Here is a 17,782-nt window from a genome sequence, read left to right as displayed (position 1 = left end):
TCAACTTCCAAAAAGTATCATTTTTAAAAATACGTACTGCTTCCACGAGCGTCACTTTCCCCCACATGTTAAATTTAGTTGTAAATGAAACTATTCCTTAACAGGACATGTGTTATATTTATCCAGCCTTGACCAAATCCAGTGGCTATGTACTTACTTTCTTGTGTTTAGCAGCAGATTCATTCGGAGGTCTTTCGGCAGCGGCAAAATTCAGTGCCCCATTGCAACAGACTCCTTTGTGTTCCAGACCATCCAGGAGGATTTTCTTTAGTGCTTCATAATCAGGCTTTTCCTTGTACGCTAAATCAGATGCATTTTTCAAAAACCTGGCTATTTCACCTATAGAAACACAACATTCAATTTGCTAGAGGTCAGACATTTTTTTAAGGACGCAAGAGCTTTGCTGCATTGGACCGAAAGCCTCTCTGGCCTACATTAAACTTTCCAAAGTGGCCCACCAGAGGCTACTGAAAAACCCCCATCCTTTCTTTGGCTGAAGTACGCAGACATATATTAGCAAGTGTTTCTTCTTAAATGACTTGGAGGTCACCAGCTCTGTGATGGCATGCCCAACTGCATTTGCATGACCAGCTAAAAAGGTGGCGGGCAATTGTGAAACCTCGTGAAAACTAGTGTTAACACGTGAACTTGGCAACGCGAACCGAAACATGGGAAGCTGGTTAGGCTGTAATGCTATAAGCTTCTTGGGACTAAGCACAATGACCTTAATGGACTTACTTCGGAGTAGAAAAGTACTACTGCTGCTGCTTTTAAGCAGTTGTTAACAGCTTCAAAAACCAAATCCCTAGCTGGGTAATGGAGCTGAGTACAGGACTGTAGTGTTAATCTTTCTGTTGAGTGCAGAAGAGTCGGTGCGAGGTATGTGCAATATGCAAAGGACCTAGGAGCGCAATCTAGGTTTCATAAGCTCAAGTAACACACGCATGCATCATAAATTCATTTTCAGACTTGTGCCAGTAATGTACAGTGGTGCCCCGCAAGACGAATGCCTCGCAAGACGGAGAACCCGCTAGACGAAAGGGTTTTCCGTTTTTGAGCTGCTTCGCAAGACGATTTTCCCTATGGGCTTGCTTTGCAAGACGAAAACGTCTTGCGAGTGTCCCAATTTTTTTCTGATTTCCCCCCCCCCTTTTTCTAAGCTGCTAAGCCGCTAATAGCCTTTTAGCCGCTAATCCGCTAAGCCTTTAATAGCCGCTAAGCCTTTAATAGCCGCTAAACCACTAATAGCGCTAATCCGCTAAGCTGCTAATAGGGTTGCTTCGCAAGACGAAAAAACCGCTAGACGAAGAGACTCGCGGAACGGATTAATTTCGTCTTGCGAGGCACCACTGTAGCTCAAACGAAAATCAGAGAAGGAAGCAGGCAGCATTCGGGGTAGACACAGAGCACTTGCGAGCATAAGATCCTAACAAAATAGGAGCAGGCCAATGGAGCATCTAGTCACGCATTCTGTTCTCCCAGGGGCCAAACAGATGTCTGTTGGAACCTGCAAGCAGAATCTGAACTCAACAGTCGTATCCCTGGGGTGTCCTTTGTTGCAAAAGCATTCCTCTTCTCCCAGGCATGTGATACACAACAGTCATTCCTGACCCTTTTAAGGTGGAATGGAACTATATCCTAATATCCTCCCCCTTTCCATGTAACCTATAGTACCTGTGGTTCAACCCAACTGCAACCTCTGTACATAGACCTTAAGTTGTTCTCTGTTAACAACCTTTTAAACTGAAAGGGGGATATTGTTTTTGTTTATTATGCATTTTTGAGTTTTTCATATTGTAGACCACCCTGTGAGCTTTCGATGAATTTAATTAATAATAATATATCCTGAATCTTCCAACATTCAACTTGATTGGATGTCCATAGACAGTGCCTTTTTATCTAGAACAGGGGTCTGCAACCTTTAAGACAAAAAGAGCCACTTGGACCCGTTTCCGAAGGAAAAAAAACTGGGAGCCGCAAAACCATTGCAACATTTAAAACAAATATATCTCCGGATCTGACAGCGGGCGGGAAGGTGACGTCGGGACGGTGCGTGACTAACGCACGTACCGCCCCCATGCGATGTCACAGCCAGTACAGTGCCCGCCACAGTGGGGAGTGTCGGGGCGCACAATGCGCCTCCTCCCCTTGCTAGTATCCGCCCCGGAGCCGCGACAAAGGTGTAAAAGAGCCACATGCGGCTCCGGAGCCGCGGGTTGCAGACCCCTGATCTAGAATATTAGCCTAGCCTCGTGAAGTCCTGGCCACAGCCAAGGTAGTTAGGTGTAAAGAAAACAAATTGCTCACAATTTGCAATGTGCTGCCATGCAAAACTTCGCTCAGATGCCTACAATATCCTTGTATTCTCTGTTGACTACACCTTTCCTTTCCTTCCCTGTTCCAACTCAGAGATGCTTCCGATGTGAGCCAAATAAATTGCTGCTGCTGCTAAATTTGAGTAGTTTTGAATGGAAGCAGGTTCCTTTGGAACAGGGGCGCACCATCAGATGTTTCTGGACTACACCTCCCATCAGCCCCAGCCAGAGATCAGGAATGATGGGAGTTGTAGTCCAGAAACATCTGGAGGGCTACAGCTTGTGCAGCCTTGATCTGGAAGGTGGCAATCCTTCTGGCACTCCAATTCCAAACCATAACGGGCTTTGAAGGTTGATTTCTGAATGAGAATGTTGGTCAATTGGCTCAACTTACTGCAGTCTGTTCCTGCGGGAGCCCATCTTGTCACTGAATCTGGGAGTTCGTCCAGGAGCCTGAAAAAGTGAGGAGGCATAGAGCAGGAAGAATTACCATTGATAGAAGAATGGAGAATGAAATCAATGGACTACGCAGAAATGGATAAATTAACAGGAAGTGTCCGAAACCAACGAGATCACAAGTTTACCAAGGACTGGAGTAAATTTGTGGATTATATGAAAAGCATATGTGATGAGCAAACAACGTTTGTGGGTTTACAGGAAGCTTTGTGAAGAAATAATATTAGAAACACTGTAAAAAAAAGGGAACAAGGGAGTAAGTTTATTTAAAACAAAAGACAATGTTAAATTTAGAATTGCGGATAGAAGATTTGATAACGGAAGATTTGCGGATGAGTCGAAGGAAGTCAAAATTTGTATTTGTGATAATATTGAAAATGTATGTTTAAATTTTATATTGGAAATTGAATAAAAATAATAATAAATAAATAAAAAGTGAGGAGGCATAGAATGTTAGATCAGAAGGCGGCAAAATCTAAAGGTTGTCAGGGATGAGATGGGGAGGCAAAGCAGCTCTTGAAAGCTGGAGACTGCTGGAAATTTGGGAGACCTGCATCGTGTGACTATAAGCACCACTCTAGCCTGAGCAGAATTGCGGCCAAGGAAATGTCTTCGCTTTCCAGAGCTCTTGCCAAATGTTTTGCAGGGTAATGGAATAAAGGAATCCCCTCACAAACACACACCGCCCCGAGATAAATTTGCTTTCTTTACTCCCAAGTCCACAGATTAATGGTCGTCTAAAGTTCAGCACGGTTCACCAGGCTGGTGCTTGTTGCTCAAAAGTAGATTCTGAACGCAAAATGGCAACAGATGGGTAAGTTAATAGCAATAATAATAATAATAATAATAATAATAATAATAATAATAGTTCTAAAGCAGCGCCAAATTAAGCTTGGGCAGTGAGCGAATGGACTTCTAAAGAGAATTGTGCATGCTTTTTTTTTTCAGTTAGCAACAAGAGTCAGGGAGGGTTGCAGCAAACGTTGGTGCCCACATTTTGAACAGAACCTGACAGCGTCTTTTAACATCTGAAGGACATACACAAGCACACAAACACATCTCCAGGAGGGAGGAATTGACTGGAACTCACAGGTGTGTGTTTAAAGCATGCTTTCAGAGCTACCACTGCCCTTGAAACGATATAGGAAAAGTCCTCCCACCTTCCCTAATTGCTAAGGAATGTTTTAAACGCTGGATTATTATTTTTTATAATGTGTTTACTGCATCTTGTTTTTTATTTGTAACATTTCATTGCACTTGCTGCAATTTGATCTTTATTTGCAAAGCTTTACAATGCCCATAAACCACTTAAGAGATTTTAAGCGGCATATAAATTGTCTAAATGAGTACATTAAATAATTACTTTTCCCATCCTATGTTCATATGATGATTTTAGCTTCTTAAAAAAAACTATATAGCCATTTTTTTGGAACTTTAATAAAAAAAGATTAAAAATAAAAATTTAAAGAAAGAGATGGTGGACCAATAGCAGGTTCCATTTCTTGCTAGGAAGTCCAAGCGGCCTTCACTTTTTGGTAAGACATTCTGTAGGGACTCAAAAACTCCTGCACAAGTTTACAGAAATGTCAATTCACCAGGGTGCCAATGCGGTTTGAATCCATGCGACAGGGTGAGCTCCCATTGTTCGGTCCCTGCTCCTGCCAACCTAGCAGTTCGAAAGCACGTCAAAAGTGCAAGTAGATAAATAGGTACCGCTCCGGCGGGAAGGTAAATGGCATTTCCATGTGCTGCTCTGGTTCACCAGAAGCGGCTTAGTCATGCTGGCCACATGACCCGGAAGCTGTAGGCTGGCTCCCTCAGCCAATAAAACAAAATGAGCACCGCAACCCCAGAGTCGGCCACGACTGGACCTAATGGTCAGGGGTCCCTTTACCTTTACAGATTCGTGCAGCAGACAACCCTGTCCTGACTTTCTACTCCCAGTGTAATAGTCTGGATTCTGCACAGAGAGAAGAGGGAGCAACAGAAACGAGAGGCATGAGCCTAGCCCTAGATTATCCCATCTGCTTGCCAAGAAGGCTATGACAGATTTCACACATTATAGTGAGAGCAGATTTGAGTAAGCATGAAAACCAGATCAGGTTTGTTTGTTTGTTGATGGCTATGCCAGTTGAGGCAGACGGAATCTGTAGTCCAAAATATCTGCAGGGCACGAGGTTGGGGAAGGCTGTCCTAAAGTGTGATAAATACAAGAGTCTTATGCCTTTCCATATGTGGTGTGGATGATAGGAACATTGGTTGACCAAAATGCTTTGCAGTTGGCATCAGTCTGCCTTGGGAGACATTGGAACAGTGTGCCTTTGGGGGTAAAGTCAAGGTGTTGGATGGAGGCATGGGAAAGACTGTGGAACGCAGACGTAAAATCTGCAGCATGTTATGATTTAAGAGAAAACTATAGGGGAATGTTATACAGATGGTATCAAGCACCAAGTAGATTGGCAAACATATAAATCAAAATTAAATTATGTGCTGGAAATGCAAAGGGAAAGAAGGTACCTTTTTCCATATGTAGTGGTCTTGTAATAAGGTTAAAGATTACTGGGAAATGATATATAATGAACTGAAAAAGAAGTTAGCATTTGTAAAGAAGAAGAAAAAGAAGCTGAAGCTGAAGCTTTTATCTTGGGAATTATGGGATCAGAGTTACCTAAACAAAATAATAATAATAATGATGATGATGATGATGATGATGCCCCGTTCATCTGGCTGGTTTTCCCCCAGCCACTCTGGGCAGCTTCCAGCAGAAATTTATGTCATTGGTGGTGAGCATCACATTCTCCCATGCCCTTTTGGAGAGGCAAGCCATTGCCGCAGCTTCTTTGCCAATATGCTTGTCCAGCACTACATCAATGAAGACATTGCTGGTGATGGTGGAACCCAGGCAGGCAAAATCGTCTCCCACCTTAAGTGTGTGGTCACTAATGCTGATGTGTGGAGTGCAGCTGATGTTCTGACCCAGGATGTTGGGTCTTTGTACGGCTGAGACCAAACTCCATGCAGCCTTGGACAAAATGGTTGATGAGGCTCTGCAGAGCTTTTTCTTATCGCTGTACTGAACTGAAACCGAACATAAAAAAGATCTTTGCTGGATCAGAGCAAAGGACCTTCGACCATTCTGTTCTCACAGCAGCCAACGAGACACCTATGGAAAGTCTGGAAGCAGGACCTGAGCACAAAATAAGTCTCCCAATTTCAAGCAAGAAGCATTCGGTGGAGGTAGAACACAACCACTGCAGCCAGAAGCCTTTGACAGCTTCATCCTCCAAGTTAGTGGACATTACTGTATTTTGTGGCAGTCAATTCCAATTTAACTATGTGCTGTGTGGAACAGAACTTCCTTTGTCCTGAATTTAGCATAATCGGATGGCCCTGGGTTCTAGAAACATGAGGAGAGATGTGGGGTAAGCAAGCCTGCATGGAGATTTCCCCAGATCTTTCTTTTCCAGTTTTTCTCCTGTTTCGTAAATTCATTCGTAACAACGAACGGAGGCCAATATCAAATACCGCATTAGACAAGCCTGGCAGTTTGCTTACTAAATGCAAGTAAAAGAAACATGGTAAATTAGATCACCCTCTGGGGCATCAGAAGATGTTCCGATGTAAACTTAAAAATCTCAGAGGCAAATTATGTTATTCAAATGGTCCTCATTTGCATAGGATGTGTTTTTTCCCCCCAGATTGTAAGAGTGGGAGAAATAAACCTCTATCTGTTTGCTCCACACCATACTAAACGGGTTTGGAAGCACTGCTTTAGGTTGGAAAAAATGATAACCAAGTCAAGGATGCGTCACAAAAAGCAAGAGCACATGCTCTGCTTTAAAGTTTAGCCCCTTGTCATAAAATACAAAGCTGTGCACATCAGCACCTAAAGAGCCACGACGATATTCAACTCAAGCAGCAACGTAGGAAGTGTGTTTCACTAGTGAGGTCAGCCAACGTACACGACACTCCTTCACACTGATGCTGCCCAGTGGGGGATTTCAGCTTAGTCCTGTTGACTGATGAGCAGCGTTTTGCCAAACCAGGGGTTAAGAATGTGGCGCCCTCCAGTTCCTATCAGCCTTGGCCATTGGGCAAGCTGGTTGGGGCTGATGGGAGCTAGGAGATGGGCAACACCTGGAGGCAGGGCCGTCTTACCCATAGGCACTAGGGGTGCAGGGCACCCGGGCACCGGACTCTCAGGGGCGCCAGGCCAAGAGTCCGGGGCCTGAGAGTTGAGTCCGGTGACGAGCCCGTTGGTCGGAGCGCCAGGGCAGGCTCTTCTGCTGCGGGAGGCTCTACACCGCGAGTTTGGGGGCGAGTGAGCTAGTGAGGCGCTGAGGCAGCCGGCCGGCTCCGCCCTCCTGAACACCTGGGATTGGCGTAGGGCCATGGAGAGGCCCGCCCGTGGGGAGGCCCACACAGTACATTTCTGAGAACAATTCAAAGTGTTGGTGTTGACCTTTAAAGCCCTAAACGGCCTCGGCCCAGTATACCTGAAGGAGTGTCTTCACCCCCATCGTTCTGCCCAGACACTGAGGTCCAGCGCCAAGTGCCTTCTGGCAGTTCCCTCATTGCGAGAAGCAAACCTACAGGGAACCAGGCAAGAGGGCCTTCTCGGTAGTGGCACCTGCCCTGTGGAACCAGCTTACACCACGAGGCACCCGGCTTTGCTCAGACGCCGACGCGCCGGGCTGGTTTGTTGCGCTGGGCTCCCCTTCTGCTTGCATTGGTTGTCCCCCCCCCCCCAGGCGCCCAACAACTCTGGGGAACCTTTCCTAAAAACTTTGGGGCATATTCTTAAGACAGCCCTGCCTGGAGGGCACAGTATTTGCCACCCCTGCTTTTGACAGAGGATCTTCCCAGCCCAGTTCCCTGAAATTCTATAACGACATCATTGCTCATGGGGATAGCTCAGTTGGTTAGAGCGTGATGCTGATAACGCCAAGGTTGCAGGTTTGATCCGCTGCATATTTCTGCACTGCAGGGGGTGGGACTAGCTGATCCTGCGGGTCCCTTCCAACTCTATGATTCACTATTGATAAAATCTTGTGCTCTGCCACTCAGCTGCAACCCTTCCTTCAGCCACCCCATTCTTAAAAATTAAAAGAAGTGCAACACGCACACACAATAGTGTATATGGATTTAGTTCAGAGTCTTGGGGAGGGGGGAAAGGAAGTATCATCCCCCCAAGGGGTTAATCCTTGGCTGGAGAATTAATAAAGAAGCTTGATGGATTACATTGATCGGATGCTGAATGGCGCTAGGGGTGGTCTGTGAGGGACTCTAATGATCAGAAGTTCTAAAGGAGGGGGGTGGAAAATAATATATATATTAAACAATACTGTACAAAGTCAACATTTACAGATGCAATCTGTATTATCTGCAGCCTGCAGGCTCCCCACCCCCACCCCTCTCTCTGCAGAGAGCCAGTGCCAAACTGAATGCACAGATTGATTTCTGCAGATCAGCTCTCCCCATTGTGTACCTCTGTTGTGACTTGCCCTACTTAAAAGTTTGCTGCCTCTGCCACTCGCAGCACCTCCATCGCGGCGTTGCCGGTGTGCCGAGCGACCGGCTATGTGGGGCCACAAGCAATTAGCTTCCTCAAGTCCCACCAGTAAGAGCAAAAGAGCGACAGCAGGCAGTGCATTTAACCAGGGCTAATTACAGTACGCATGCTGGGTGGAGGAGGAAAAGGGCGAGGGGGGAAAGGGAAATGCTAAATGTTTGTGTGTTTTTCCCCCTCCCTACATTCACAAAATGCTTTCCTGAAAGCACCCGAAAGAGATGAGGGGGAAAAACACCCAATAAAATATTCTTCCAATATCCAAAGGACTGTCACATGGAAGAAGGAACAAGCTTGTTTTCTCCTGCTCTGGAGGGTAGGACTTGAATCCAACTCTATAATTCTTACAGGGGGCAGAAGGAAGCAACAGCATTTACAACAGGGGTCCGCAAACACAAGTCACTGTGACGGAAGAGGCGACTTAAGTGGAACTGGCTGGCATTCCCCTGTCATTGAGCTTAGCAATGTAAGAGGCAGCCTTACCCAAATATTGCCTCCATCTAGGCACAGAGAGATATGCTTTATTTTATTATTTGGGAATCATGAACTGTGGCTGTTGTTGTTTTTAGTCGTTTAGTCGTGTCCGACTCTTCGTGACCCCATGGACCAGAGCACGCCAGGCACTCCTGTCTTCCACTGCCTTCCGCAGTTTAGTCAAACTCATGCTGGTAGCTTCGAGAACACTATCCAACCATCTCGTCCTCTGTCATCCCCTTCTCCTTGTGCCCTCCATCTTTCCCAACATCAGGGTCTTTGCTTCTCTTCTCATGAGGTGGCCAAAGTATTGGAGCCTCAGCTTCAGGATCTGTCCTTCCAGTGAGCACTCAGGGCTGATTTCCTTCAGAATGGAGAGGTTTGATCTTCCTTAATTTCATGCAATTTAACTGCTAGTCCATGGTTCTGATCAAGCTGCAGAAATATTCATGGCCTTTATATCCGCACTTGATCCCTGGGATCATCTGCAGGAGTGTCATTGGCCGTTCCCCAGGTTGGCGTGGTTCCTTTGACAATAAGAAACTACCCCCCCCCCCCAGTTATTGACCCAGAATTATGGGATGCTCTGCCAACAATGATTCAATAGCCACTTTCCATCTCTGCTTTTAAACCCTTGCTGGAAACTTTTCTATTGTCAGGCTTCTGTGGGCAATTAGGAACACACCTTTCTGCAACAGTTAGCTGATTTCTAACTTTTTATATGGTTTTACTGTGTGGTTTTATGCATAATTTGTTGCAAACTGCTTGGAGATTTTTCTACGAACAGCAGTACGTATTTTTATAACTACCTAGCTATGCCTTTTGAGCCAATGGAACAAGTGAGCTACCTTTCTTCTGCTTTCCAGAGGGGCTGTTTAGCCATGGCGACTTTTAAATTGATTTGCTCGGTGGTGCAGGTGAGATAATACTTTGTTCCAAAGTTTAGTTTATGGACAGATTTTAAACACTGCTTTTAGGCAACAAGGTCCCCTTGATTCTTAACCCTTAAAATGTCCTGGGCTGGTATATATACAGGCTGAAATCATAGCCATATAGGAAATATGAGAGACACAGAGAGAAAGAGGCAAATTTCACAGAGACTTCTCTTTGCTTTGCCCAGTTCCGCCTCCTTAAAGATCATACGCAGGGCTGTATGTAATTGCACGCTTAAAAATAAACCCGACTTTTGGCAGCAAAGTAGCCGAAATCCCACACCAATGAAAAAAAGGCAGAACTGAGCAGGCTGGATCAAATTTCATCAATTCAAGCCGGCATGCCACTGTGATACACTGCACACACAGCATGTTGGGACTAGGCAAACCTGGGTTCGAATCCTCATTCAGCTATGAACAGCTGTCTTAGATTACACTGGGACATAAATAGCCTGTTCATCTTTGCAGGGCTGTTGTGAAAGCAACATGCAAGCCAGCCAGCCAGGGCTGGAGAAAACAGTGGGGTTTATACAGTCATAGGTAAAGGTAAAGGGACCTCTGACTATTAGGTCCAGTCGTGACTGACTCTGGGGTTGCGGCGCTCATCTCGCTTTATTGGCCGAGGGAGCCGGCGTACAGCTTCCGGGTCATGTGGTCAGCATGACTAAGCCACTTCTGGCAAACCAGAGCAGCGCACGGAAACGCCGTTTACCTTCCCGCCGGAGCGGTACCTATTTATCTACTTGCACTTTGAGGTGCTTTCGAACTGCTAGGTTGGCAAGAGCAGGGACCGAGCAACGGGAGCTCACCCCACCGCGGGGATTCGAACCACCGACCTTCTGATCGGCAAGTCCTAGGCTCTGTGGTTTAACCCACAGCGCCACCCGTGTCCTTGTCATATCTTGGGTTAACCCAGTCATACCTTGGGTTAAAGACGCTTCGGGTTAAATCTTTTCAGGTTGCGTCCTGTGGTGACCCAGAAGTACTGGAAAGGGTTACTTCCAGGTTTTGCCATTCGCGCATGCGCAGACGCTCAAAATGACGTCACATGCATGTGCAGAAGCGGCGAATCACGACCCGCAGACGCTCAGACGTGGGTTGCATTCTGCTCAGGTTGCGAATGGGGCTCCGGAATGGATCCCGTTCACAACCAGAGGTGGTACCTCGGGTTATTACATACGCTTCAGGTTACATACACTTCAGGTTACAGACTCCACTAACCCAGAAACAGTACCTCGGGTTAAGAACTTTGCTTCAGGATGAGAACAGAAATCGTGAGCAGGTGGAACGGCGGCAGCAGGAGGCCCCATTAGCTAAAGTGGTACCTCAGTTTAAGAACAGTTCCAGGTTAAGAACGGACCTCCAGAACGAATTAAGTACTTAATCCGAGGTACCACTGTATAGGCAATTTGTACACCTCGATCAAATTCTGTCTGAAATAAAGACTCTCAGGAAGAATGATGTCAATTCAGCAAATGCCAAATGTGAAGGCAGATGTAGAAATCAACCGTGTGCAGAGCCCAGCCTAGCACTGCATACTTCAATGGTGCTATTTCTCCAGCTCTAACCTTGCACCAGATTTTTACATTTTAAAAAACAAGCGTTTAAAAAGCATTTTTTTAAAACAAGCTGGAAGAGACTGACAAATTTGTCATTTTCAGTTCCTTGGGGTTTTTTCCAATTTTAAATTCAAGTTTCTGACATTTCTGCATTATTATTATTATTATTATTATTATTATTAAAAATAGTCCTAACCAAAATTTGGCAGCATTTCTCCCAATATGCATTAAAAAAAAATCGAGACCTTTTACTGCTATTTTAACTTCATAATAGTTAAAATAGCAACCTGGTAAGAATTATGAAATAACATAAATAAGTAAAACGAGCAGGATAAACAGTACAACACACACACACACACACACACACACACACACACACACACCAGGGTACAGAGTTAATACTTCATAAAAGTACATTCTCAAGAGACTACAGTGATTTAGATGTTACAAGAGAAACCAACCTGATAAAGAAAAATACAAAGCAAATGTTATGAATATCAAAAAAAAGGGTCATTTTTCATTGGAACTTGCCATCCCCGTGACTGGCCTGTCATATAAGTTAGAAACGGCTACCAAACAGAGGCAAAATCCATAGCTTTATCTGCACCTCAAGATACTCTTAATTTATTAGTCAATTTTTGAGTAATGAGAATAAACATTAAATATTTGGTTTAATAATAATAGTGCCCCGAGAAATCCTTCCAGCCCTGTGATATGGTCAAGCGAGCAGCTACTAATAGCAACGATTGTAAGTGGTTTACATAATTTAATCCATATTTGACTCATCAAAGCTGGATTTTAAAAAAGCAATTTGGGGTTTAAAGGCACCAGTGCGTCTATTATTTCAGAAATTTCCTTCATGACGCCTTCCCAAAATTTGCACACAAGTTTGCAAGACCACCACATGTACCCATTGGTTCCCCTTTCGTTCTGAATGCCATTTTGCCCAACATACACATTTTTGCAAGGGCATTGCTGGAAATTAAGAATGTTAGCAACTAGTCCAGTAGCCTGTTCTCACAGTGGCCAACCAGATTTTTATTCTTATTACGTATTTATACCCCACCTATTTCCCTGATGGGACTCAAGACGTCTCACAAATATAAAGAAGGATCAGTAAAGACATAGAAAAGAGGACCAATTATTTTTTGAAAGCAGTATTACAAGTAGGGAGGGGTGCTGCTGTGATCAGATCCTGCTAGCAGGCTTCCCACTGAAATATCTGTCTGGCTACTTTGAGAACAGGATGCTAGACTAGATGGGCCTGATCCAGAATAGGATGCCTGTGTTTCAATTTGCATGTTGTTGAGGGAAGGGAGCTGCTGGAAATTGAACCTGCAGCCTCATGCATGCAGAGTTTGTTAGGATCATCCTACTGCATGTGGGACCCTGGCAGAGACACATGCCCAACTGGAATGTTCTCTCCCTCCTGGTCAGTTGTTCAGGAGCTTCGAAAGCCTCCTTCAGCCCGAACATCACAGCGACTGATACCAAAAGGCATTAGCATGCTTAGGGATCGTGCAGAGTATTTGCAGTTCACGTAACAGAACTCAGTAGCACAGCATTTTGGCTAATCTACTTTTATTTACATATAATACACCGGGAGCATTCTGCCTTAGCTCCTTCCTCTTTCTCATCAGACAGCAAAGAGAAAGAAAAAAAGGACAATAGTCCCACATTCCAGAACACAGCAGTACAAAACATCCTATCTCCATCACATACACCATCATATGATAGACAACAATCCCATGACTGCAAACACGGGGCAAGAATCCTAACAGAGTTATGGATTCCTCCCCAATGATTTGATAACAAATCACTGTCATCTGCCTTCTAGCCAGAGCAAGACTCAGGACAGACTGGCCCATATCCACCCAGTGGTGGAGCAACAGCTATAGGTGATTTGTGTCCTTTCTCTACGAAGACTACAAGGGCTCATGCAATGGCCTATGTTGGGCAGCTCTGATCACAAACTCATTTAGACTGTGAGCTGTCCACTGAAATAGATAATGCAAGAGAGGGGTGACTCTCCCCACCCTGCAATAAGGAATGTACCTTAACCCCCACCCCACCCCCCGCAGCTGCTCCCCATTCCTAGACCTCTGTGGTTACGTAAAGAAAAGGCACTTTTCATATACTGAATCATACCCTGGAAATTAAATGAGGTTGCAGTCCCAAGCATGGTTACTTGAAAGTTAAATGAGTCAAAATCACATCAAGAGTTACTCCAGATAATGCATGTTTAGCAGTGTGGGGAGGGAGCGTTTGTTAACATGGGTGTTAGGATATTTCCGTTCCACCTTAAAAGGGAGCAGGCTGTGAGTCACAGAGTCTGCGTATTTCCTGTTCACAGGATGTTTATGTTTTCTGTTGCTTTCGTTTCTCTCTGTGTCGGAGACACTGATGCAGGCAGTCATGGCTTTCTTTGTTCCGATCAATGCTGAATAAAACTTGTAAATAATGCTCTCCTGAGTGCAACTTTCGGCTGTGCATTATCTGCTGATAAAGAGTGCGCATCGGCTCTAGAATGTTCTGGAGCTCATGTCGCTAATTGCCGATACTGCGTGCCTACGGGAGGTCAATGGATCGTCCGGCAGCCGGCTTGGGGGCCATGATGGACTTTATCTCCCTGGCAGTATCCCAACAATGAAGTGCACTAATATTTGTCTTCTGGAAATCTAGCAATGGGAGAATGCTCACCCCAACTCTCCAGAAATGCACACCCAATGCGGCCAGCACTGTTGTCTTGTTTCCTGACCATTTGAGAGCTATTTTGCAGAATTGTAGAGTTGGAAAGGGACCGCAAGATTCATCCAGTCCAATCCCCTGCAATGCCGGAATCTTTTTGCCCAACTCGGGGCTCGAACCCACGACCCTAGGACTTGTGGAATTGTTGAAGGAAATACCTATCTCTTTATGTTAGGAACACTGGAGCAGGTACCTCAATGTTGTCTGCACTTAATGGCAACAGCTCTCCTCCAGGGTTTCAGACAGGGGACGTCCCCTTACCTGGAGATGCCACCATTCGAACCCAGAACCTTCTGCACACAAAGCAAACGCCCCTGCGATCCTTCCCTCCCCATTTTACAGATGCAACCATTTCACCATCATAACCTGCCCTGAGCTTTGGAGGGAGGTGAGAACACCCCAAAATATGCATTAAATAAATCATGCTTCTGTTTTTACTTTGCTTTTGCTTCCCGGACAGCATCGGGGTTCCTCAAATTCCGATCCCAGGGCAGATTCCCACACATCCACTGGAGCATGCAGAAGCCAAGAATTTCAAGGTCTCCTCGTCTGGATGGAGCTAAAAGGAGAGAGAAAGGGAGGGAGAGAAGGAATGTAAAAGAGCACTTTTAAAAGGTGGGGATGGAAAGAGACGGGGTGATGTTCAGTTGGTCCCCCTTTTTTGTGAGGGAGGGAAAAGGAGAAATGGAAACGGCAGTAACTTGAATCTGAAGTTCGATGCAGCAGAGCAACAGACCAGAATTGCGTTCTGTTTGTTCAGCTGCCCCACGAACTCCGAACGGCCCCAAATTTTGGCTGCGGCCCACAGACAGGCAAGGATTTGTTGCTGCTGAGAGAGGAGAGAGAGAGAGAGGGTCAGTTTCCTCACCTCCTCAGACTCCATCCTTCCCTTTAGCTTGGCCTGTCACATGAACTTGATCCCCGTGGCCTCTGACATGCTCCAGACAGCCCATAACCCAGCACCGACACTTTCTCCAAGAGCCAGGCAGTAAAACAAAGAAATAAATGTCTGCTGCTAAATTGCTAACACATGTTTCGGGAAGTCCATGGGGTCCACACTGGTCATGTGGAGACCCTTCGAGAGCAGACTAAACAGAGATGGCCTTCCCTGCTCCAGCGAGCAAGAGGCGTCTGCGGGTGGAAGGCAAGGCAACAGTGCGCTCTAGTGGGCAGACGAACTCCGGCAAGATGCACAGGGAAGTTCCCTCGCATCGGCTGAAATCATAAAGGCCACTTGGCTCTCCAAGCGAAACTGCTTGTCAAAATTCAAACTTGGCTTTCGTTTCCAAAGCCTCGGACGCAAACCGTTTGAAGGGGCACAGTCAACTGCGGCTGGCCTAAGCGGCAAGTTGAATTAAACATATGCATGCAACACACACACACACACCCTCTCTCTTTTCTCCTAGCAACATTAAACCCGAAACACGTATTTACAGGCAGATAGCTGAAAATCGCACGACAGAACGGTTATTCCCAAGGGCAGAGGTCATGTGCATGGAAGAAAAGAGTCAGGCACACATTATAATCCCAACATCCATGGCCGTTTTAAGCTTCATTCTCAAACAAAGATTGCGGGAGCAAAAGGAGAATTCTGCATATTTGAAGCTTGCTCTTAGATTTAGGGCACACTCAGGCATACTGTTTGTTGAACATTCACCCAGGGAGAATAGATGACTGGGTATTTTACAAAAATTCATCCCGATTTCTTCAAGGGGTGGTAAAGTGATGTTGCACCCAAGCAAGTTTTGCATTTGCCCATCACTTCTTGCAAAAGGTCCGATCTTTGGGGAGGGGAGAAGGAGGCTTGTTGTGCAAGCCTTCTCAATGAACTACGATTGTGAAAGCTGAATTTGCCAGGATGCTACTTAATCCCAGCTAAAAACAGCAACAGTCTGGAATCACCCATATAATAGAAAGAGGGAGGGGAAAGCTAGGGGAGAGAAAACTAGCCACAAATGCTTTGACATAATCCGTTATTAAGAATTGTGCATTTGCACTGAATTTCAGTGCAAGTTTCAGTTTCGGTTATTTCGACGGTGCAATGCTTTCTCGACCTATTTGCATCCTGCTCTAGGAACAGGAGAGCTCGTGTTTAGTGAGGGATGCAGGAGAGTACCAGAGACTGATGACGACCCTCGGAGGATGCCAACAGGTTCTGTATTATGAACTTTCATTACAGGAATTCCAACAGAGACCCCCTCAGCACTCTTTTTAATTATAAGAGGTGACTTCTTGGAAGGCCAGTTCTATGAGACCACCGTCCCTGTTATCCCCCTCTTCTCTCTCCCGCACCTCTCTCTGATATGATGAAAGCACATAAATTCTTAACATGTTCTCTCTATATTAACTGCTGCTAGACTATCGGATTATGAAAGGCCCTTCCATCTAGCTGGATGCCATTTTATCCCCCTGGGGGTCGTTTGCATCCTACGCCAGCCTCGGCTGCGTCCGAAAGCCAAAGGCTCGGCGCGTCTTGTATAAAAGCCAGCCGGCCTAGTCTTTTAACACTTGCCATACTGTTGTCGTTTCTCGAGCTGTAGTCGCCGTAATTAAAACACAGTAGGGCAAAATATTTCCATTCGAGTTCAGGCAGCACTCCTCCCTACACACACAGACAAACACACACACACACACACACACACACACAGAGAGAGAGAGAGAGAGCTTTTCCTGCCCCACAAACCAATTATGTTGCTTCCTTCATCACTCTCACGCCGCTTTCTCCAAAAATGCTGCTCTGGTACCTGTTTTGTCTTTTCCCAGAGGAACGACAGCTAAATCCTCTGGATGAAAGTTGTCAGAATTATAATGATCCAGTTCTTCCCCCACCTATGCACGTGTGTGTGTGTTTCAGTTTTTTATTAAAGTTTAAAATCTTTACATATGAATTCCAACTTTCAAATGTCTTTGAACTTTAACTTCCTGCCTTTCCCTCCATGCTCTTCTTAACCCCATCCCACTTACAAATGGCATTCTAATAAACATTTCACCCAAGACATATTTTTATTTCAAATATTATCGTTTTCCTTCCGCTCCTCATATTTCAAATGCTGCTTGTGATTTCATCTAATTTTTGCCCCAGATATCCCAAAAAGCGCTTCCATTCTCCTTCATAAATAGTCTGTCCTGTTGGTTTCTTAATTTTCTGTTAGTTTCACCAGCCCCGCATAGTCCGTTAACTTTAAAGTCCATTTTTCTATGCCATTATTATTATTAAAATTTGTATACAACCCTTCGTAGATCTCAGGGTGGCTCACAACATACAAATATTCCTCCTCTACCCCCCAACTGAAGATGCAATTTGACACGGAGCCAGGAGGAAACATTAAGCCATTTAAAATCCTGTAGCTAAATTATTGCAACTCTTCTTCAGGAGAAAAAGACCCCAGAGACACAATTTCCCTCCACTTCTGCACACGATGTACCTATATCCAAGCTGCTTTGAAATCTTTAAAATAAAAATAAATTAAGATTCCCCACGATGCATTTTGCTTTGAGGTTTTTAAATGTATTTAAAACTTGCACGTTTGAGACATTTGGGAAGCTGGCATGTTTGCTGTGCTCCCTGTTCCCCGGCAGAGAGGAAGAGGGTCACCATTCTTTTATTCACTCTAGTCCTTGTGTGCATTAGCGAGCACACACACACAAAATAAATAAGTATGCAAACTGCCAAAGATGAGAGGGCGAGAGGAAATTATTAAGGATGCCTTGAGACAACTAAGCTGAATG

At 45.2% G+C, this 17,782-nt stretch overlaps 1 protein-coding gene across 3 annotated transcripts in view; it reads right to left on the bottom strand.

Moving 5' to 3' along the window:
• VRK2 (VRK serine/threonine kinase 2) overlaps positions 1-17,782 on the bottom strand; it is a 76,127-nt gene that overhangs the window by 10,345 nt on the left and 48,000 nt on the right. For all 3 annotated transcript variants that reach the window (XM_083494521.1, XM_083494520.1, XM_083494522.1), the window contains 3 exons: positions 14,492-14,612; positions 2,710-2,768; positions 158-339 (listed from right to left, as the gene is read on the bottom strand). In XM_083494521.1, the coding sequence (XP_083350647.1) occupies positions 158-339; positions 2,710-2,768; positions 14,492-14,612 (362 nt within the window). The remainder of the gene's footprint in view (positions 1-157; positions 340-2,709; positions 2,769-14,491; positions 14,613-17,782) is intronic.

The sequence above is a fragment of the Podarcis liolepis genome (assembly GCF_965112155.1).
Source record: "Podarcis liolepis genome assembly, chromosome: 3".
In the NCBI taxonomy this organism is placed as follows: Eukaryota; Metazoa; Chordata; class Lepidosauria; order Squamata; family Lacertidae; genus Podarcis; species Podarcis liolepis.
This window is presented reverse-complemented; position numbering and strand designations above follow the sequence as displayed.